Source organism: Balearica regulorum, chromosome 14 (assembly GCF_011004875.1).
Source record: "Balearica regulorum gibbericeps isolate bBalReg1 chromosome 14, bBalReg1.pri, whole genome shotgun sequence".
NCBI classification, from domain to species: domain Eukaryota; kingdom Metazoa; phylum Chordata; class Aves; order Gruiformes; family Gruidae; genus Balearica; species Balearica regulorum.
The window spans coordinates 15126358-15148014 of NC_046197.1; the positions used below are offsets into that span (position 1 = coordinate 15126358).

At 53.0% G+C, this 21657-nt stretch overlaps 1 protein-coding gene across 2 annotated transcripts; it reads right to left on the reverse strand.

Annotated features, from left to right (window-relative positions):
* Positions 1 to 649: 649 nt before the first annotated feature.
* Positions 650 to 21315, reverse strand: TCOF1 (treacle ribosome biogenesis factor 1). 2 transcript variants are annotated; one of them, XM_075766825.1, is made up of 18 exons: positions 21148 to 21315; positions 20449 to 20504; positions 17780 to 17922; positions 16953 to 17059; positions 16343 to 16673; positions 15422 to 15516; positions 14741 to 14965; positions 13841 to 14110; positions 9700 to 9874; positions 9418 to 9554; positions 7316 to 7489; positions 6563 to 6812; positions 6235 to 6317; positions 5292 to 5520; positions 3683 to 4252; positions 1832 to 1932; positions 1251 to 1287; positions 650 to 789 (listed from the first exon to the last, which is right to left on the reverse strand). In XM_075766825.1, the coding sequence occupies exons 1-17, from the start codon at positions 21256 to 21258 to the stop codon at positions 1255 to 1257; spliced, it is 3090 nt and encodes a 1029-aa protein (XP_075622940.1). In that variant the 5' UTR covers positions 21259 to 21315; the 3' UTR covers positions 650 to 789; positions 1251 to 1254. The 2 variants fall into 2 exon arrangements, with proteins under 2 accessions (XP_075622940.1, XP_075622941.1); XM_075766826.1 differs by having other exon boundaries at positions 6235 to 6314; positions 21148 to 21307.
* Between the last annotated feature and the right edge of the window lie 342 nt (positions 21316 to 21657).

A 21657-nucleotide genomic window follows, 5' to 3' on the forward strand; every position in this document is an offset into this window, starting at 1 on the left:
AAACCAACACCAGAAGAACAAGCAGTATCTGCTCCTCCTCAGGGAGCAGGCAGAAAGTAACAGATTTTTTTCCCAGGGGTTAGAGCAGGACCGATGAACCCACTCCTACCTGCATCATCCTCCAGAGACAGCCAAGCCCTATCCGGGCTCAGCCCCAGCACCTGCCCTGGGTTTGGCCACCTCCCTTCCCTCGAAAGCAGATGAAGCAAAAATCTCACCATTCTTTTTTATTTTGTATTCCATAAAAAAACCCACAAAAAAATTATGCCACCTTGGCTGAGAACAGCTGCTGGATACAGTTGTTCAGTGCAACTGCAGGGACACGATAATCACTGCCGTCAGTGTTAGAATAAAAAGTAAACCCAAGAGCTCTCTTCCATAGTAGCAAAAGGACTGACACCACAAATCACAGAAAGGAAGAAAAAAAAAAAAGGGGGGGGTAAAAGTTTCTCTTAAAAATATAGCTCTGTGGTGAGAAAGAGATGGCTGGGTGTCAACTATGAGGAAAGCAGTTGATGCAAGCTGGCTCTTCTCTAGTCAAACTGCCTCCTTCAGTTCAGTTCTTGTGCAACAGGCGAGCCGTCAGGAAGGGCAATAAATGCGTCTCTGGGCCCCAGCAGGGCAGGAGGAGTCAGAAAGTTACGCTGCTCTGCTCTAAAAGTCACAGTTAAAAGAAGTTATAAATTATTATTTAAAAGAAAAAAAAGTTGGAATTCTCCTGATGAGCTTCCTTTTCCTCTCTTCTGTTTGATCTTCACCCATAAATCCTTAATCACAGGGATGCGGTACCTTTGGGGAGAGGAGTTAAAAGAGTTAGGGACGGGGAGGAGGACAACAGCCTTAGAGCTGAGCAGAGCAAGGGCAGAGTCATCTGGTCCACTTCCAGGTGGCTACAACATCACCATCTAATCCACATTACTTTTCCAAGCTCCCTGTGGTCAGCAGGGACAGACAGACACTGCCAGAGGCCGCTTATCTCTGCTGATGACAGAGGACAGCAACGTCCAGGCTGGACATCCAGTTCTCAGCAGCTAAAGAGTTGAGGTCAAACACATCCAGAGAAGCCAGCACACTGCTGCATGACTTTCCTTACACCGCTCCACTCCCTGGCCCTCTAATCTAAGGCCAGGCTGACTCAGCGAGCATTTAGAGGGCACACCGTCTTCCCAAGACTGGCCCGGGAGTACTGAATTCGGCCAAGGTTACCGCCGTTCAGAGGTACCAACTGAGAGTCCCCACAGGCCATGTACCTTCTCACAATCCTTCAGGCTCAGCTGTTTTCTTCTTCTAAAAAGAAAAGGGTGAAAAATAAATCAGTATCATCTGCAGCACAAACATGAAGGAGCCAGCAAAGCCACAAGCCACAGAGGCTTCTTGGCTACCATCTCTAGAGGCACATATCCATCACAAGGAACACCCTAGCCTCTCTCTGCCCCCTCTTCCCAGCCCTGGGGATGGGATGCAGTAGCCTGCCAAGCCCTCAGGAGCTCCCATTTCTGCTGAAAACAACTTTATGAGCAGACAGCTGAAGAGCACTTACTCCCCGGGCAGGTTCTCTGCCACCACAAGGTAGGTTTGACCCATCCAGGGAAAGGATCTCCCCTGGGGGAGTGATACAGGAACAAACCCTTCTTCAAGCCACCTCAATCCCAACCAAAAGTCATGGTGTCCCAAGACTAGCCACAATTAACTGCGGCCTCCTCTGTACTGCCAGCAAGGCCAGGACACGGCTCTGTTCCTCTCCAGCCTGGCATGCTGCAGGGATGAGCATCACAACCACGCTTTAGAACCGCTCTTCCCCCGGTACCCCATCCCAGGGTCTTGCACATACCTTCTTCTTCTTCTTGTGAACCTCAGCAGAGCCATCTGCTATAGGCTCTCCTTCTGAAGAAACCTTTTTGCTCTTCTTCTTTTCTTTTCCAGTCTTTTTTTCTGGGAGAGGGAAAGCAAAGTCAACTAAGAGAGGGACTCTGGTATTGCCAGCCTGTGAGATGGAGCACAGAGTGGTAGGAGCATCTCCAGTAAGTTTTTGATCACATCTGAACCTGAGCAAGCTTTCCAGAACAGTAACTGGGCAAGGGCAGAGCCCTGCTGCAAGGCAGCTGCCCCCAGGGCTGTTTCCCCAGTACCTCTGAGCCAGAGCGGTTTGATCCCACCATCCACGCACACGTGTGGGCAGAATTACATAGGACCCACCTCCTGCTGCCCACCCACTCCGAGGAATCGCTTCAGCGCTGGAGTAGCTGGGTGCATGCCAGAAGTCAGAGCAAGGGGAGTTACAAACACAAGGACAGACACAAGGTTCAGCTCAGCACAACTGCTCCGAGAGGCTCCAGCTCACCCCTGTGCAACAGCTCACGCAAGGGCTGATGGTCAAGTCTGTCTCCTCCAAAAAGAAGGGCTGCATCTCTGCAGAACAGAAACCCTGGCAGATCTGGCCTACTCATGCCATCTCCTTTTTTTTTTTAAAACAAACAAATAACCCAGAAAAAAACACCCCCAAAAAACCCCCAAGACAAGATCCAGCACAGAACCAGCTCCAATTCGCAAACGCGGTCTGTGCTCCGAAGAAAAAAATTGCCTTTGCAATTTCCCCTCTGGGAAGAGGGGGCAGCAAACGGAGCATTACAGAGAGGTGTGCAGACAAGAGGAGCAGGAAACACTCTTAATTGGAAGCAACAAGCAGGAGGCTGGTACCATCGTCCTCTTTCTCGAGGGGCTTGAAAGCAGCAGTAATATCCCCGAGTCAAATCTCTTGAACGAACTGCTCACCGTGTTACAGCACAGACACTGCTCAGGCAGGGTCAGGAAGGGGCACTGTCACCCCACGGGGAACAGCAGTGGCTGACATGGCAGATGAGAGCACAGATTTCAAGGCTGATCTCTTTTAAAGAGGCTGGCAGCAAGGGGCCGTGCTCAGGAAGCTCTGACTAACACAAAGCCCTGCGCTTGTGAATGCTGGGCTTCCTCTGCCATGCCCACAGCGTGTCAGGGACGTTCTGCCCGCCTTCCCCAGCCACATTTCACCTTAGCTCTCCACCAGCATGCGTTGTGTTTGCCGCAGAGGAGCCAGGGCAGCCAGCTGGGTTAGCAGAGCTGTTCCGCACTACAGATGCGGTGCAGGTCACCAGGCAGAGCGCAGCAGGCGGAACGCAGGCCTCGTGACTTGCAACGACTCGTGAGAACTCTCCCAAGGCCAGCGCAGATGGGCAGGCCACGCGGGGAGGGCAAAGAGGCCTCGGGAGGTTCAACGCAGACTCACCTCAACCCTTTGCCAGCCCACACCTAGACAGCTGCTTCCAGCCAGGGCAAAGGCCAGGAAAGGAGAAAGCCCTGGAGGGACATGTCATGCCATAGAAGACGCACAGGGACATCAGCTTGCTCTGCAAGCAGCAAGGATCAGCATGAGTATTAACGCAGTTCGCACTGTGCTGGATGCAGGACAGAGGGGCAGGAGAGCCCAGCTTGCTGTCTGCAACATGATCTGGTGCTAAGACTGCAGAAAAACACTGAAGTGAGGTATAAAAATCTGGCATTGGCTTTGGGTGGGCCAAGAGGGAAGTAGCCAAGCAGGAAGCTAACGGGAAAGTGGGTGCTACTTACAAGGCCCTGCACCAGACGCTGAACGTGCAGCAGCTGCAAGAACCTATTGCAAATGCAGCCCCAAGTAAGGAATGCTTACTTTTAGCTGATTTTTTCTTTTCCTTGCTGCCTGGCAACTTCTCCAGGTCACCAGGTGCTTTCTTCTTTTTCTTTTTGGGTACTTCTTCATTAGCTTGCCCTTTCCGCTTCTTCTCCTTGGGCTGCCCAACAGCCTCATCCTCTCCTGGCAGTTTCCGCTTCTGAGATGTTTTCTGCTTCTTATTCTCTTTGTCTTTGCTCTTAGATGTTTTCACAGCCTTGTCTGTTGTGGAGGATGATTTCTTCTTTTCCTTCTTTTCTTTTTTCTCCTTTTTCTTCTTCTTCTTCTTCTCTTCTGATCCTCCCATTGTTTGCACTGCGGGAACTTTGGCAGTAGCGGTGACCTCAGTTTCACTCCCCGAGCTTGACTCTTCTGATTGTGGGATGGAGAACGGTGTGTGTGACGCTGGGGTCACTTGGGCCCCTTTTGTCCCAACATCATTCTCTTTCACGGCCTGAGCTTTCTTGACTGGGGAAGGTTTGAGGCTGGCATGATCTGGCTCTGTTTTTCCTGCCACCTTCTCATTGTTGGAGGCTCCTGTGGCTTCCTGCCCTGGAGGGGGGTTGTTTTCTGCAGAAACAACAACAAGAGAGAGAAGACAACTCAGGGAGCGTTCGTTACATAGACCACAGAGTTACTGAAGGACTGAAATACGCATTTGAAGAAGAGCATCCGGTTCTCCCTCAAAAGCAAAACCTGCTGGCCACAACAGCTACAGTAGAGCCAGAGAAAATGCTTCAGCGTGAGATCAGGTATCTGGTGAGGTAAGTGGGGGACAACAGCCACAACAGCTTTGGCCACATCCACGGAGAGCAGGGACTAGACAAGAGAATACTGTAGCACAGGATGGGTGAGCATAGGTAGAGCAGTCCTTCCCCAGGACACCACCCCTGTAAGCCAGAGACTTCCCAAGGTGGAGGGGGTATCCAGGCCACCCCACTTAACCATCACCAGTGGCCTCTCCTCCAGCACCTGGGCCTTCTTGAACTTATATATAGTTCTGACCTTTGCACAACTGAACAATGTGCCTGAGGGGCCAATAGACCCATCTGAGCCTCCAGAGTGGGCCAGAGCTCACAGCTAGACCAGCTTTGAGTTTTACAATTGCCAACAAACCAGGGCAATAGAGGAATGGCAGGACATTTCATTTCTCTATAGGTCTCCCCACTTGCTTCCCCTCCTCTGCCCTCCAAACATGCTACAGAGCCCAAAAAGACCAAGGGGAGGCTTGAATATCAGATGTTCTTCAGCCAGTGTTTAAATCTTCTGTAGAAGCCATCACTACCACAGCACACCAATGCAGCGTGCATAGGTTTCAGGGAGAGCCCTACCTGCTCCCATTAATTCCATTAATTATTGCAGTTAAAGCAGAATTTGGAAGAGGCAAAGGCAGAGCGCCTCACCAGCCAGCCAGCGCAGGAGGGACGTTCAAGAAGTGGGCTGTGTCGTGGCCAGGGGAAGCCAGCAGACGGCAGCAGCACTCCACGCTGCTGGGCTCTGCGGTGGAGACGTGCTGGGAAGAGGGCCCCATCCCAGCGTCACCCTCCCATGCCAGCACAGCTTTGCTCCCAGGCCAAGCGGATTCCGGACCTCGCCGCAGGAGACCCACCTGCTTTGTGGTTTGCAGCCACCTGGTCGACATCCGTGTCGGAGTCACTGCTGTCGCTGCTGGAGCTGTCAGCCGGGGCTGCCTTCACGGGGGCTTTGGTGAGGGAGTTTGCAGCAGTCACGGCTGCTTTTCCTTGCCCTGCTTTGCCTACAGGCTGAGGGGGAACTGTCTTTGGTGCCTGGGGTGCTGCTGGGGTCCTGGAGAGGCCCAGATAGCCTGTGAGGAGGGACTGAAACAACACAGACACACGAGGCGTCACAGCAGGGCAGCCTCCCACACACCAGACACGTAGATCTGTCTCCGCTGCTAATGCCCGCATACTCCAAGTGAAGGACCCACCTTTGGCCACCCATGGAACGATCCTGCACGGTTCAGCCAGCCCTGTAGAGGCTAGGGCTGCCAGGAGAGGGTGCCAGCACTGACAGTTGCTGGCTGAGCTTACAGCAGCAAGAGCTGATGGGGAGAGGGTCTCCTCTTTGTTCTTGCCCAGTAAAGCAGGCTTGGGGGAGGCTCTTGGCCATTAGCATGCACCCACGCACAGCTAATGCACTGCAGATGTGCTGCACGCCCTGCACGTTACTTACAAAGGGAATTTAATGGCTTGGACACGGGTAAAGTTACAAATAAAAAGGGGGAAAAAAATCCTGCTGCTATTGGCACTGTGTACCACTTCTCCTGGTTTAACCCTTGCAAGGCACCACCTCCTCCCATCCCTTCCCCCGGGAAGGCACTGTGAGCCCTGGACCCAAGGTCTGGCTGCCTGGGGAAGCATTCTGCCCCCACCAAAAGGCTCTGCTCACAGCACTGCACTGGGGAGCCCCCACTTCTGTGCTGGCAAACCCACTCAGCACCCCATTTGCCACGGCTGAGAATTGAGTCCTCTGTCCTACTTATGTGCCAGCTGCAAGACCCGAGAGGATCCCAGCCTGCTCAGGTACCATACCTGCGACGCTGCCTCCTCCTCCTCACTGGACTCCGAGGAGCTGTGGGCCGGCTGGGTCCCTCCTGGTTTCTGCAGTGAGCCTGCTGGAGAAGCAGAGTTCATCCCATTAAACCCACCATTGCCACCTGGGGCTGAGCTCACCTATCCAGCACAGCTACTGCCAAAGGGCATTCTGTCTCCAAAGAAAGGGGAGCACTCTGCCCAGCTGGAGAGGAGGAACCCCTCTCCAACCACAACGTGAAGGTGACACCTCTCACGGGATAACAAAACGCTGTCCCCACCCTGGCCTGGCTGGCAGCACCGAGAGCATTTTCTTGGGAGAACTGACCAGGTTTGGGGGGCTGCTTGGGTGTCTCCTCCTCATCACTGTCTGAGGAACTGCTACTGTCCGAGGTCTCCTCTGCCTGGGCGGGCGGCACAGCCTGGCTCAGCCGGGCGTCCTGCGCTGGCTGTGGGCCTGGCTTCCTCAGTTTGGTGGTGGGACTTCCCAGGAGTGAAGCAGTCTGTGGAGCAGCAGTGTTGGCTGGAGGAACTTTTCCCACAGGAACCGTTTGCTTTAGGCAAGTAGGAGGGGGATCCTAGGGAGAGGAAGATGAAATGCATCTGGAAGGAGGAATAACTGCTTATACCCATGAACTATAAGAAGCAGCCCAAAGCAGAAAGGCTTGCACCACCTCAGCCCTTCTTCGGCCATTCTGCTCCAGTTCGTGTCAAGATTATCCCGAGAACCTCTCATGCACAGTGCAGAGCCCCCCAGCTCCCCCTGGCCCACAGATGAAGCAGGCAGCCGTGGCTAAGCAGACAACTCCTGACTGTACAGCACACTACTGTCACAAAAGGAGGAAGAAACCTGCCAGCCAGCTGGGAGGCAGAAACAGCAAAGGTACCAGGGCTACCCCCTCTGCTCATCTGCCTCACCTTATGGTGCAATAACAGCAGTTAAAATAGAGCAGCCCCTCTCTCTCCCCCTCCACGAACACGCTGCCTCAGCTGGAGACACTGCAGCAGTCTCAGACTCCAGCACACCCATCTGCCCACTCTCCCCAGGGAAGCTCCTCACTTCAGTCTCCTCCGTCATTACCTCTCCCGCCAGTACGTCATGCTCTGAGGAATCGCTACTCGAACTCTCAGACACTCTGTTAACTGGAGGGACAGCAGGCGCCTTTATCCCCTTCCCCAAAGGCAGCGTGGCATTAGCTTTGGCAGCCACTGCGCTTGAAACCTTGGTTGCTTTGATGTTCTGCTGGGACAGACTCTAAAATAGATTAGAAAGAAAATCAGGACAGAGCACAACTTGGAGGGGAAAAAAAAAAAAAAAAAAAAAAAAAGAGAGAAGCGTACACCAATCCACCACTAACTCCTGAGCCCTTCCACCATTTTCAGCACAGCACCAAGGCTCATATTTATTTTTTTTCCTCCCTTTACAGGCCAGCACTGTCTCCTAAGAGCCTCAGAGCAGGGCCTATGGCATAGCCAGGAGCAGAGAAGTAAGGGCCAGCATCCTGGGAGTGCCTAAAGCATTAGCTCGGTGCCCCAAAGGCACCCATCCTGAGGGCAGGCAGACAAAATGTGATGTGCTTGCAGGCTCCGAGATCCCTATCCACTGCAGTACCAGCAAGACTGCAGTTGCAAATCCTACTTTGCAAAGTGGGCACTTGGACTCCAGGATGGGTCCTACGCTCTAAAAATCACACATCAAGAGTTAACTGGCAACAGAGATAAAGCAAAGACATCAACCACAGGGCAAATCTGCCTTCAGGTCCACAAGTGAGCCCCAGATTAGGGAGCAAATTAACAAGAAGCAATTCTGTTGCCTCACATTTGAAACCTCCTGTCAAACTGAACGTAAGAGGGGTTAAAAATAGAAGAGCCAGGGGCATGGAAATCAGACACTGACATCAAGTCCAAGGCACAAATGCCAGCAGAGGAGGGAACAGGAGCGATGAAGGAGCACTCAGCCTCCTGGTTTGTATTACAAACAAGGCTACGTGAGCAGCCCTCCCTCTCCAGATCTCTGACAAGCTGGGCCTTTGTGGGCTGACATTTCCCTCACACAACATCTGGCCTTCAGAAAAGAAGGCAACGCTCCACCACGCAGAGCCGCCAATCCGACGTGAGCTCTCAGCCGTCTTGCACAAAGCTCAAGTTACAGCAACTGCGTTATTTTATACAATCTTGGTACTATAAACACGCTTTAATCGAGGATTGCTCAGGCTGGCTGCCTGCCCACCAGCTGGAGGGGAGACAGCCTTTCCACTGGCCACAGCATCAGGCCAACATGGGGAAGGGTTTCCTTGAGTGTACATTATCCCCCTCTCCCTGCAAGAGCACTGGCCAGACAGGGGACACACACGTGCAGGACAAGAAATGCACTTGGCCACTTAGCCCTGGGCTCAGAGCATCAGCCAAGCCACCACCATGCAGGAACAGCAGCCACAAGGCTTCTTCCTGCGGTTTCCTTCTCAGGCTGCAGCAGAGGTACAGAGACGCCCAAGCCAGCTTCCTACCAAGGCAGCTCAGGACCCAGGGAGCTCAGGCACGGAGGCACAAAGAGACGTGACATGAAGAGACTCAGGTCAGAGTTGGGATCAGCTCCACGACACTCAGCGGTGTCTCTGCACAAATATGGGGGTCACCTCCCTCCTCCAAGGCAGGGGTCTGGCTCGTCCAGCTGAAAAGCAGCAGGACCATCGTGCTACCCTTCAGGGCAGATCCTTCCAGCCTCCCAAGGCTTGTGGAGGGGGAATCCAGAGAGCTCCAACTGCACCCTACACCCAGGGTTTGGGAGGAAAGAGGGGGCGGGTTGCCTTGGAGCTACCCAGCTCATGGAAAGACACTGTCTGCAAGGAACTGGCTGCTTTTCCATTCTAACTCCCTGGAGTAGGTCAAAGGGGACAGAGTCCCAGAGGAGGTCTGGGCTTGTGCATCTACTCATGTTCCTGTCAAAACATTCACACCTTCCACTGCTCTCACACACTGCAAGCTTGCTGCAGCCAAGATGTGCACCCAGAGCCAGGGTCAGCAAGACCCAGCAATGCTGCCAAGAAAACCTGACCCAGCCAACAGGAGGGCTCCTCTCTGCAGCGCTCATCACCCACCTAACTACCACCTCCCAAGGTCCTGAGACCTCCCGAGTACACAGGGCTAACAACATCCACATCCAGCGGGTCAGTGGCTCCTTACCTGCGAAGGGGGGACTATTTCTTCCTCTGAATCCGACTCCTCGCTGGAATCATCGCTGCTGCCCACAGGTGGAGGGGCTGGCGCTGGAGCCGGTGCCTTCTTCACGTTGGTCGGCTGGGGCGCGGCATTGGTCTTCACTGCAGGAAAAGCATAGGAGATTGTCACCACGACAAAGAGCTGCTCTCCAAGGCAGGAGCTATCACAATAGGCTGGGCTGTTCCGTGGGACAGAAGGAAACCCATGAGGATGCAGGTGAGGGATCCTAGCCACTACCAGACTTACCAGCTTGCGGAGGCTGTGTCTGTGCTGCAGGGGACTCTTCTTCACTGTCAGACGAGTCACTGCTCCCACTTTCTGAGGCCTGGCTTTTCAAGGTGCTTCCCACTGCTTTTTCAGGCAACCCAGCTCTAGCAGCTTGGCTCAGGTTGGGAACATGCCCAGGCTGTTCTGTTAATCTCTTAACAAAAAAGAAACACAAGCCCAGAAATGTGGTATTAGTACAGGTGTTGTTTAGGAGTTTAAATGCAGTTTCAGCTCAAGCTGGGTTTTGTTTTACCCTAACACAGCTGTTACTAACACTCACTCTATCCTTGGCATGTCGAGATTGAAAGGGGCTTCACTCACTGTCTGGACTGAGCTGCTGGAGACATACCGCTGCATCCAGCAATATGCTTTTGACAGGAAGCCCGAGCGTGTTTTACCTCACAAGCATGCAGGGCTAAGAGTGCTCAGAACAGCAATTCCTTAGGGAGGCTGAGACACTGGCTGGACAGGAGCCTGAGGGCAGGAGAAGCACCACAACCCAGAGACCTCCATTCCAAGGAAGCTTCTCATTTAAGCAAGACCTCCCCCCAGCTTGGTGGAATCAATAGGAGCTGGGAAGCCTTGTGCCAAAACACGGGCAAGGTTCAGAGACAGCATCAGAGCAGCTACATCCTAGAGCTGCTAGAGAGGTCAGCATAGACACAGGGCTGACAGAAGCATTTGGGAACACAGAGACAGACTGGGACCCAATGATTGAGCACCTTGGATACTCATCTGTTAACAGGCCTAAGAATTTAGAAATCTGCAGAGAGCAAAAAAAGCCTGGAACTCACTCAGGCTGTGCTTTTCTACAGCATCTGTCAACACCCTGATGTCCCAGGACAGGCCACGAGCCACTGCCCCAAGCAGCCCGTGTGTCAGCACTAGGAAGTCACAGTTATCGCAGCACCAGATACGCAACTGCCAGGTGAGATGATCTCTTCCCAGCCTGGGCTGAGGGCTGCAGACACCCCTCCTGCACACTGCTGAAGGCTAGCGCTGGCAGAGGGAGAGGGAGCGCTCACTGAGAGATCTGGTAACTTCACCACCTGCAGATATTCTCCAGGCTTGCAGTGCTCTGCGCCCACTCAGTTTACTCCACTCATCGCTCATCTCCGGGCTGCTCTGCCAAAGAGTACATCACGCTTGCCAGGGCAGGCAGACCCCATCCAACCTGCACGTGATGGCAGCCTGCTTCAGTCTCCAGGCCTCCTGCAAGGTGAGAGAGACTCCCGCCTGGCTGCACAGCCCCTGCCACCCCCCTCTCCCAGCCCTGCCACGCTGCCAACACAGCGATACCCTCTCAGCCCGCAGCTGAGGACCAGGAGGACTTCAGCAGCGCCAGCTCAGCGGGGGCTGCTCCTGGCCAGCAGCCGAGAGCACCAGCCTAGCAGGCTCCCAGAGGACAGATCTTACCATGCTTCCTGGCATAGCCCCACTGAGGGCTGCCACTGGGGCAGTGTTTATCGTCTTCAAGCCAAACACTAAACAGACAACAGCATCTGCATGTTTATCCCATTACAGAACAGCTCTCTGAACAAGCCAAGCACATTTTGACTCTGCTTAGAGAAACAGAAACCTCCACAAGCACTTGGGGAGGGGGGGGACTGCAAACCTCACTTGTCTGTTTTGTTTTGATACCAGTGAGTCACTATCTCCAGGACAGAGGCCAGATTTGCAATGCTGAAGAGAGAGAACTACTTGAAGCAGACACAAGAATTCATAGCTCTACTCGAACGCGCTAGCTCCTCTCCCTCTCATGCCAAGCACTGCTGTGCAAGGGAAGAGTCTTCCAAGATCAGACCCCACTCGCTCACTTTTAAGACCTTCACAGCAACGGGACTGGCTTCTCCCCCTGCTTGGATGCACAGTACAAGGGCCACTTCGTTTCCTAACTTAGCAAGAGATTGGGAAAGAGCTGCCATACAGAGGCATCCTGACACAGAAAGAACGTAACAGCATCCACAGAGAAACCACTGTAAGTTTTACACAGCCTCGGGACTCCTCAGATCTTCCTGGGAGGTGGCCAAGGTCCCTCCATCCACCTCATCTCGGTCACTGCCAGATGGCTGACAGCTGCCACGTCCTACGGCGTGGCCCCAGGTGGGGTCAGGCCAGCAGCATGGCCGAGTTACACCAAGGGAGCAGGGTAACACAGGCAGAGAGCTTCTGACAACTTAAAGAATCACAGGTACTGAAGTAACTCAGAGAGGAGGAAAATAATTCAAGAGGAAATAATTTTTCCTGCTCCCTCTCCAGCCCCCAAACCAGGAGCTGCCTGCTGCTCAGTACAGTGTGATGACTCAGCTCCCGCACAACCCATCTGCCACTCCGCTGGGTCCATTTGCATCATGCAGCGCTGCATGACAAGAGGGGGAAACAACACGGAGCCACGTGTGCTGAGCACGTTGTAACAAATCATACTCCATTGCTGCCTGTGCACCGCGGAAGCACCACCAGCGTATCAGGACTGGGACCAGTATCTTGGCTGTGTCACGACACAGCAAAGGTACAACTGTCACCTGCAATGGAGTGGGGACATGGTTTGGGGAGGGAAAGAGACCCTCCGTCTCTTGGGAGATTTGGCCTCCCCTCACAGGGCCTGTGGTCCAAGATAAAAACTCGCAGGCACAACTTCTACCCGTGCAGCCTGCATGGGTTTTCCTGGGATGCTGAAGGAAGACCCAGGTTCCCAACACACGCATGCATGCACATCTCACGCCCACTCCCGGTAAGCTGAATGCAAAGCCTGTCCACAGAGGGCTCGATTGTCATCTTTGGCCCAAAACGTCCAGGAAACAGACAGCAGAGCAGAATTAGCAGTTCCAAGAGAAAAGCAGCTCACAGCATCTTTAAGATCAACCCAGACTGTCCCCCATCACCATCCTCCCCCCCCCAAAAATCTGCAAAAACCTTGTCAACTTCTTTGACTAAATATTCCTGAGTCTTCAGGGGTAAACATACCAATTAAGCAGTTCAATTTAGGCATGATGTTCATTTTAATTGTGCTAATCCACCCCCACAGGGAAAGATGAAGCAGCTTCCAACGCTCTGTATCTGTTTGGATCTTGCACAGAAGCCAGAGGAAGTTGCAGGATACAGTAAGTCAGTGGTTAGCATATGCCCAAGCAGCAGATGGTGAGGATGAGCTAAGAAGAGTTTGACTGGGAGGACAGGACTGTGGACACAGCTAAGCCTAATGGTTTATCTTCAGGCTTCACTCGTGGTCTCTGCCTGTAGGCTACTAACGCGGGAAGAAACAGCCTGTTTGGCAAAAATAGAGCTCCCTCGATGACAGGCTCTTCCTTGCTGACTGTGGCTGTTGAGGGGCAACCACCAGTTTGCAAGAGGGAGGATGCTGAAATGGTTAAACAGCCATTGGCAAGATGGCTACCTGCTGCTGCCAGCTTCAAATCAGCACTGGGGGGAAACAAGCCCACCCCAGCATGTCCTTCACCTACAACGCTGCTAGAATGGACGAGTCTCAATAGTTTTACAGCAGGACCCCATGGCACAGCTATTAGAATAGCTGCTCCTGCCACCCAGAGCTGAATCTTCACATACAATCACGCAGGAAGAGAGCAGCACAGAGCCAACTGTTAAGAGATGCGTCCCCCTCCACCCACCTCAGCAGACCAAGGCTATAAAGACAAAAATGCAGAGCCTCTCCAGCTCCTGCCTGTCAATAGTGAAAGGACGTGTTGACAAAGAGCCTCCCTGCAAGGACACGTGAGGGTCTGCCCCCAGCTTCCCTTCCTCCCTTGCGGATAATAGCTTCCATCTCCAAAATGCAGCTTTCAGGGCACTTTCCGAAGGGTCCTGCAGCTCAGAGTCAAGGTCTCTGTACAATGTGCCTAAGAATGCTCTCAGGAAGGGATTTGCTTCCCTACCAGTTCAGCCACCTAAGTCTGAGTCTAGTCCGAGTTCACAGTCCTTCTCTCAAGAGAGGTCTAAACAAACCCTGACAGGAGAGCCAAGACCAAGCTATATGTGACCCAGCACACAAGGCCCACTCCAGAGGGGCAAGGCATGACAGGAGTGAAACAGTCGCAATGAATGGCTAAACAATTGTCTTGCATATCCCATTCACCGGCACTGAGCTGAATGCGACATCACCTACCTTCTGGCTGACAGGCACAGGGAGATCCTCTTCTTCACTGCCTGAGGAGTCAGAGCTCTCCACTGGCTTCGTACTTTCAGCAGGCTTTGTGGGAGCAGCAGTCCTTCCCAGCGTCGTTTTGGCCTGCTTTGGCACTGCTGGTTTTGGTGCTGGCTTCCCTTGGGACAGTGGAACAGTTTTGGCTGGAGCTGTTTTGCCGGAGAGCGATGCCGCTGGTGTAGGTTTAACTGGGGACGGGATGGCCTGGGAGGACTTTGAAGGTGGCTTTGTCTGGACAAGACAAGAACAGTGTGAAACAAGGCAAATCCCAAAGCAGTATAATTCAGTTGCTCAGGCTGTAATCAAGGAAAGAGATTTCAGAGCCCTCTGGGAAAGGCAAATGCTGAAGGAAGATTATCAACTGGCAGGACACAAGGCATCCTTTCATCTAGCTGTGTGTGGATAGCCTCCCAAGATGAGAAAGCAAGACCAGACATTCTTCATCACCCTGCTGACAGTACCAGTCCCCTCCAGTGAGGTACACTGCAGCACTTTGCACTCTCCACAGCAGGGAAGCTAAGCTGCACTGAAGTTTGACAAATTAGATACTATTTATTGTAATTTATAGCTGAGAGGCAAATTGAACCATGACAATTTGCCTCTCCAGGTGGGAAAAGAATTACTGGGGTTTTTTTATTTAAAAGTACTGATGGATTTTTTTTTTTTAAGAAAGGCACAATGGCTTGATTATAAAGCTCAGAGCTAAGACATTGAGGTGCCTTTAAACACCCCATGCCTCTGTCCTCCCACCCCCAACATGACTTTGCTATACACTACATGCATTTAGGAAATTTTCTTTTCACTGCAATTCCTAGCCCTGGAGAGGTGTGCAAGGAGAGACAGAGTTTCAGACAGACGCACGTGGGTTACTGATGGAGGTTCCTCATCTTGGCTGTCTGATGAGTCGCTGCTCTCTGATGTGTCATCAGGCTTCGCAGCCCCAGGAACCGTTGTGGACGCAGGTTTGGCCTGGTTGGGTGCCAGTGCTGTTTGCCTCACCGCATTCTTCTTGAGGCCCACTGGAGCAGCAGGTGCACTTTTCACAGGTGCTGCATTAGCCTGCACTGTTTTCACAGCTGGTTTTGCCTGGGAACAGGACAAAAAAAAAAAGGGAACAGGAGAATCAGGTAACATCTCAGAAGAAACCCGCTGAGAGCTGTAACTGCATGGAATCAGTTTTAAAGAAGGCTACCTCACTAACTTTGCCAAGGATAAGCTTGTTCAGACCCACAGGCTGGGCAGTACCCACTGCCTGACTACATCCATAGAGTTGCACACCAAATCACCTCCTGAAGATCAAAGGATCTCCCTCAATTTCAAGCACTAGCAGGAACTGGGATGGAATGGTTGATGCTGGCAGGGGTTAGAGGGGCTCTCAGCCACACAGCATGTTTCCCTGGCCTTGGACTTGGCGATCCCACACACCCAGGAAAGGGAGTACAGTCGTGACAGTCACAACTACAGCATGGCAGCATTTCCCCTCTCCTTCAAGGGAAGGGAAGTGATTTCCTAGAGATAAGGACCCTGGGTTGGAGAGGTTACCTGGACTGCTGGAGTTGCAAGCTCCTCATCAGAAGATGTCTCATCACTTGATTCCTCACTGCTGCTTTCAGCAGCCCCAGCTGCCTGCTTCGGCTCTGAAACACAAGCAAGGAGATGTCACAGCTGCTGCCTGCTCCGAGCTCCCAGAGCATGATGTTAATGTGGCTTTTGAAGTCAGAAAAACAAAACAAGCCACAGAGAGGGCTAAGGGGATTTTTCAGGGAAGAGGGCCCAGCCCTGCTGAAAGCATCAGCGGCCTGCTGGGAACAGCTTCTCCAGATGAACATTGGCCCACAACCACCACTCCCCTGAGTGCAGGCAGAGATGGGAAATCTTCCCTGGGGACCCTCTGACCCTACAGGGAGCTGCCCAGGCACACACAGCTCCCTGCAGGGGCACCCAACCTGGCTGGGCCTCCTCTGGAAAACAGCCAAGAGAAGGACCATTTTCAGAGCTTCTATGATCTACTCCACACTCCCCCAACACACACACACACACTTCAAAGCAGTAAAAGATTTCCCTAAAGACTTCAAAACCCCAAAACAATCACTTTGCAGTTGGGAACAAAGAGAAGATGCTGCAGTGCCTTTCCAAAAAGCTGAAAGCATCTGCAGTATTAGTACTGCATCTCCTCCAGATATGCTACGCTGTTATCTCCAACCCCATAGTGCTGGGTGCTGCCAGACAGACATCTTAGTACAGAATCTGCTGCTTGAAATGGGAGCAAGCATGCTGGATTCATCCCACAGAGCTCCGGAGTTGGCTGCTTTACAGTATTCTCGCAGCCTCCCCAAGGAACAAGCATCGCTCTGAGCTTTCCAGAGAGGGAGCTGAAAGGAACACACTAAAGGCACGGCTCAGACCTGATTTGCAGCAAAGCTAGAGCACACATGCATTTACCGCACCCCGGAGGCTCCTTACCCACTTTGGGGGCCGAGGTCTTCACAGTCAGCGCCTCTTTTTCCTCCTCGCTCTCTGATGAGGAGCTGCTGCTGCTGGAGCTTTCTGGTGCTTTGTTTTGACCTACTTTGGCCGCGGCTGTTGCAGCATGTCCAGGCTTCCCAGGACCAGGCAGTTTCTGCCCGGCCTTGGCCGGACCTGCAGATGCAGCTGGTGCGTTCGGCTGCTGCTTATTTGAGACCACAGTTCTGTTCGCAGCAGAGAGCACTGCCACTTTGCCTGCTGGGGCAGCGGGTTTGGTAGGAGAATGCAGGGAGTTGGCAGCTTTGCCACTCACCACAGCTGGTGTCACCTACAGGAAACAAAAGAAATCAGAAGCCTATAGACGGATGAGGGGCTAAATTGGACACAATATACCTTGAACAGCAATCTGGCAGACAGGCAAGCCATAGAGCTCTTTAGGGGAGTACTTGAGGGACAGACATGTAAGAGAAGGCTTATGTCAGCACAGGAGGGTCATTTAAACATGAATTCCACACCAGCCCATGATTCTATGCATGCCAATGAGTCTGGGACAGTCCTGGCCTCAGAGTATGATCAGTCTTCAAAGCCAAGAGAAGAACTGCCTTACCGTGACTGCGCTTTTTCCAGCTGGTGTCTCCTCTTCTGACGAGGAGTCATCATCTTCACTGCTTTCTACATTCACTCCTGAGTTGGTGGCCAGGGAAAGGCTGGCTGCTGCACAGGAAAGAGCCACAGAGAAATCGTGTGAGCACATCTCTCGCATCAAGATGGTCTCTGGTCTGTAGGAAGGCCCCAGCAGGCAGGGCAGAGTCCCATCTCCACACCCGCCCAACACCACTGCCACTACCTGTGCGACAAACAAGTGCTTTGCTCCTCCACCCCATCCTTCTCCTGACCACCAAGACAAGGAACCTGCCAAGATCTGTGTTTCCAAGGGTTGGTCTACAGCAGATGAGACTGAGCCAAAGCGTATCAGACACACGGAGTTCTGTTAGACTATGCAAACCAACGCCTCCCACATCAGCTGCACCAGGGATCAATCTCTGCCTCAGACAGAGGGCACTGGCTTTCCAGACCAACTAACAAGTCCTTCCCTCATCCATGAAACAAGGCAGCCTTTGCTGGCCCAACAGACTCCCGGGACCAACGAGAAGGTGCTCCACAGCAGGCAGCGTTAGGCTCCCAAGGCTTCATCCAGGCAACAACACCCATCCCTTCCCAATGAATCATAACAGGCTTTTTCTAGCTTCAGCAGACATCTGAGCTCCTCATCCATATGAGAAGGGGGTGCTAAATTAGTTGTCCTATTTTTCTAAGAGCACAAGGGAATAGCCACCACTTTACAATCATTTTCTCTAGCCAAACAAATCAGGCTGCTCCTACACAACCCTCCAGTCCTACTCTGTCAACGCCAGAGAGATGAAAGGCTCCTACTGTTTGCAGCTTTCGCCTTCTCTTTCTCATCCTCTTCTTTCTCTGAGCTCTCAGAGCTGCTCACAGGATCAGGAACTCTGATCTTTTCTGGAATGGCTGCCTCGTCATCGCTCACCTTTCTTCTCCTGGAATTCGAGGGAGTTCTGAGGGAACAGAATTTACATCAAAATGGGGAAAAAATATCTTGAATAAATTGGAATTATTCATCCACTCTCAGGTTAGACTCAAGCCTAAGGCCACACAGTGCCATTCCTCTACAGCTCCTAAGGGAGTGGGAGAAATACTCCTCTACCCTGCAAACAACATCTCCAGCCCTCCTCTCAGGCAGCTCCTGAGAGCAACATATCCTTGTAATACTCAGAGACAGTGCACACAGACACTTTTTCTGTGTTCTAGGCAGGCTCTTTCTCACTTTAGCAGAGAAGTAAAAACATATATGTTCGGGCTGGTGCTCACTACAGTGCAAAGGCATCCTACAGAAGAAATTCCATCTCTGGGAAGTAGCTATAGCAAGACAGTCAATAAAAGCAGTCCCAGGGTCAGGGCAGTGATCCTCAAACAGGTCTTGGTATCCCACAAAGCTGTGAGAAGTGAATCTAAAGGCTGCAAAAGCCATTTGAACTTGGGCTCACAGGACAGAAAAGTCAGGTTGCAGGGAGATTTAAGAAAGGAAGTGGGTGAACCTACAGAAGATGTGTTGAAAGAAGGGGAGGAAGAGGCCACACACAAGCATTAAACACTTAAGCTGTTCAATTGGGTTAAAACATAAAGCTGGCAAAAGATGTTTCCAGGCTCTGAACCCTACCTGTACCAGCAGAACTGATATGGCTAAAGTTATCATTAATTTTCAAATGAAAACACAGGTAATACATTTGCTTTATTACAAGGGTAATGCTGGCTGGGCACACGTCTGTCTCTGATTCTCACATGCAGTACTTCTAAGTTGGTAAAAGCCCTGAGACACTCACAATCACCAGAGGCAAAAAAACCCCTCTCTTTTCTGCCAGTTTAGCTTATTTTATTTGTTCATCTAATTTAAAAATTTGGCCAGTAAAGACCGTGCTTATTACGAGCGTTTCAGTAGCGTAGCTGTAACACCAAGTTTTTGCCATCAGGCTAGGCCAAAGGCACATTTGCTATTACAAAGTGCTGTGACCTACTGTAATAATCCCTTTAATAAAATAAGGCGGCACGTCACACAGGCAGCTACGACACTCCAACGCCTTCCCAATTCAGTGGCAGCTGATAACACAACAGAGACTGCTGTGAGAATTTGTCATGAGTGCCCAGGCACTCCTTTGAAAGAGTTTTTGAAGGAGAGCACCAAGGACGACCTCAGGTACATGGTTAAGAGCCACAGCGCAGTCAGAGGAAAGACATTTTCAGCCCAAAAGCCTAAGAAGCGACAAGACATGAGAATCACAGCTCACCCACGTGATAGCACTCCAGCTAGGCAGGGCGCTTTCTGGATTAACAAAACTATGGGTCACTACATCCCTCATTGCGACTCCAAACCAGGTGTAACTCAAGGGGACCAGGAATAAAAGGCGTGCTTGTGAGGTGGGACCACAACAGAAGGGTGACACTACAGAAAAAGGGATTGAAACTTGATGCAAGTGCCCTGTCGCCCCCCCAAGCTTTAAAAGTAATAGAGTCTGGAAGGGTTTGCTGTAGCACCCAGGATAACTTGCACAGAGAAAGGTCACCAGCAATACTCAAGACAGCAATAAATTGTTAGGGGGAGGAACCGCAAGCCTGTTCCCTACACTGCTACATCCTCACCTAGATCCAGTCTTTCTCCTGCTCAAGAACATCACAGAGACACAAGAGCAAGAACCGGGGTATCGCCAGGGCATAAGGCAGTCTAGCAGAAGGCACTTCTGAAACAAACACTCGTTTCCTGAGGCTGAGGAGCATCTTCACTCCAGCGCTCAACATGGGCACAGAAGCTCAGCTCCGCCGATTCCCCGATATCCTGGCTCTGCGGCTGCCACCAGGCCTCTCTGCAGCGCTGCACTCCAGTGCCAAACCAAAGCGAGCGGTGCACAGAGTGGGTGCAGATGTCATTGCACCCCACAGATGGGAAGGCTCCATGCTGCAGACCTCCACGTGAGGTACTCGGTGGAGTAACTACACAGGAAGGCATTGGGTTGAACATGTAAGGGCTTGAAAGGACAGGCTGAAACCAAGAGACTTCCTCTGAGTCAGAAGATACATGATCTACGCCAAGGTTTAAGTCCCTGTAAGAGCCTTAACATTGCAGCATCTGCTCAAATTCTCTGTTCTTGGGTCAATATTGCTGCAAAGCACATGACTTTAAAAAGAAAGTGAAACACAACTGGAGAAAATATTTTTTGCCAGTAAAGTGTGACTCTGAGCCCCACAATACACCAGAATTAACCTCAACAGGCAAGAACAGCATCAGTTTCTCAAAACTGGAGTAACAACTTAGCTCCAAGCTCAGGGAATTTTAAACCAAAGTAATCTTTAACATCTGAAACAAATCGGTCTGAAACCAGAGGGTAGGAGGAAAGTCTGCTGAGCGCAGTTATCATCGGAAATACTCTGACAACGGGAAATTCCAGCAAATAAAGATCACACGTGCCATGCAGCCTGGTTGTTAACACAGTCTGGAATTTATTTGGTAGTTATTTCCTCCTTCGACTTACTTTTCCCAGTGGGTAAAGATGTCCTCAAGAGAGGCTGAAAGGGAAGGGAGCAATTTCTGTGAAAGCAGAGAGAACACAAGTCAGGCATCGGCCCCGTTTCAGGACCCGACCACCAGACAGGAGAACTAGAGACCACAGAGGCCCCTCCAGGAATCCCGAGGAACACGAGAACCTGTCCCCCCGCACACACGCTCCCTGTAACCCTCCTCACCCCGGCGGCCCGTCCCGCTGCACCCAGGGCCGCGTCCTCCCCTCAGCGGCACCGGCGGGACATCTCCCCTCAGCAACACGTGTTCGGGGGAGCAGCTGCCCCGGTACAGGACGGCTTTATCCGGCGGGCCGCCGGTCTCAGCGCTTCTCCCGGCCGGCTCGGGGTCGGGCCAGCCCGCGGGCACCAGGGGCCGGGCCAGCATGTGGGGCCAAAGCGGACCGGCGTGGAGCCACGGGCCTACGGGGCATCCCCAGCGCGGGTGCGGTGAGGGAGCGAGGGGGGCCCGGGGAGGGAGCGAGGGGGGGCCGGGGAGGGAGCGAGGGGGGGCCCGGGGAGGGAGCGAGGGGGGGCCCGGGGAGGGAGCGAGGGGGGGCCGGGCCCTCCGACCCCGCCGAGGCCCGAGCTCCGGGGCCGACACCCCCCCCACCCCCTCTCCCGCCCCGAGGCCCCGCTGCCTCCTGCCCCGCCCGGGCCTCACTGCCCGTTACCTGCCCGCTCTGCGCCTGGAGCTCCCGGGCCGCCCGGGCGTAGCCACCGCGGAGCAAGTGCTGGTGGATGAGGGCGAGCAGCTCCCGCCCCCCACAACCATCCGCCGCCATGGCGCGGCCCGCTCGGCGCAGCCTGGGGGCGCCGCGTGCCGCGCGGCCAGCACGTCATATCCGCTTCCGCCGCGCGGCCTTCTGGGAAGTGTAGTGCCGAGGTGGGGTGGTCACCTCATGGCGGGGGCCCGGCCGGGCCTGGGCTCCGTTCCGTCCCCCGGGGGAGCTGGGGGCGAAGAGGGAGGCAGCGAGGAGGACAGGCCGCTAACCGACGGGGGGATGGGGAGGGGGGTAGGCAGGGCGGTGATTATTTCAGCAACATCCGCTCGATTTTCCAGCTGTGAAGATGGAGGCCTCGCTCCTGCAGCGCTGCGGAGATGAGTCCTCGGGGCTGATTTCGCATTGGGTGGACATTAAACTGCTCGGGGGAGCTGCTCAGGCATTTCTGGGCTAAAAACA

Excerpts from the sequence above, each read along its gene's own strand:
- TCOF1 (XM_075766825.1), bottom strand. The coding sequence starts at position 21,258 with ATGGCGGCGGATGGTTGTGGGGGGCGGGAGCTGCTCGCCCTCATCCAC. Across the intron at positions 5,521-6,234 it reads AGGAGGAGGCAGCGTCGCAG|TCCCTCCTCACAGGCTATCT; the intron begins GTATGGTACCTG and ends GTGTTGTTTCAG. Across the intron at positions 1,288-1,831 it reads TTCACAAGAAGAAGAAGAAG|AAGAAGAAAACAGCTGAGCC; the intron begins GTATGTGCAAGA and ends TTTTCTTTTTAG.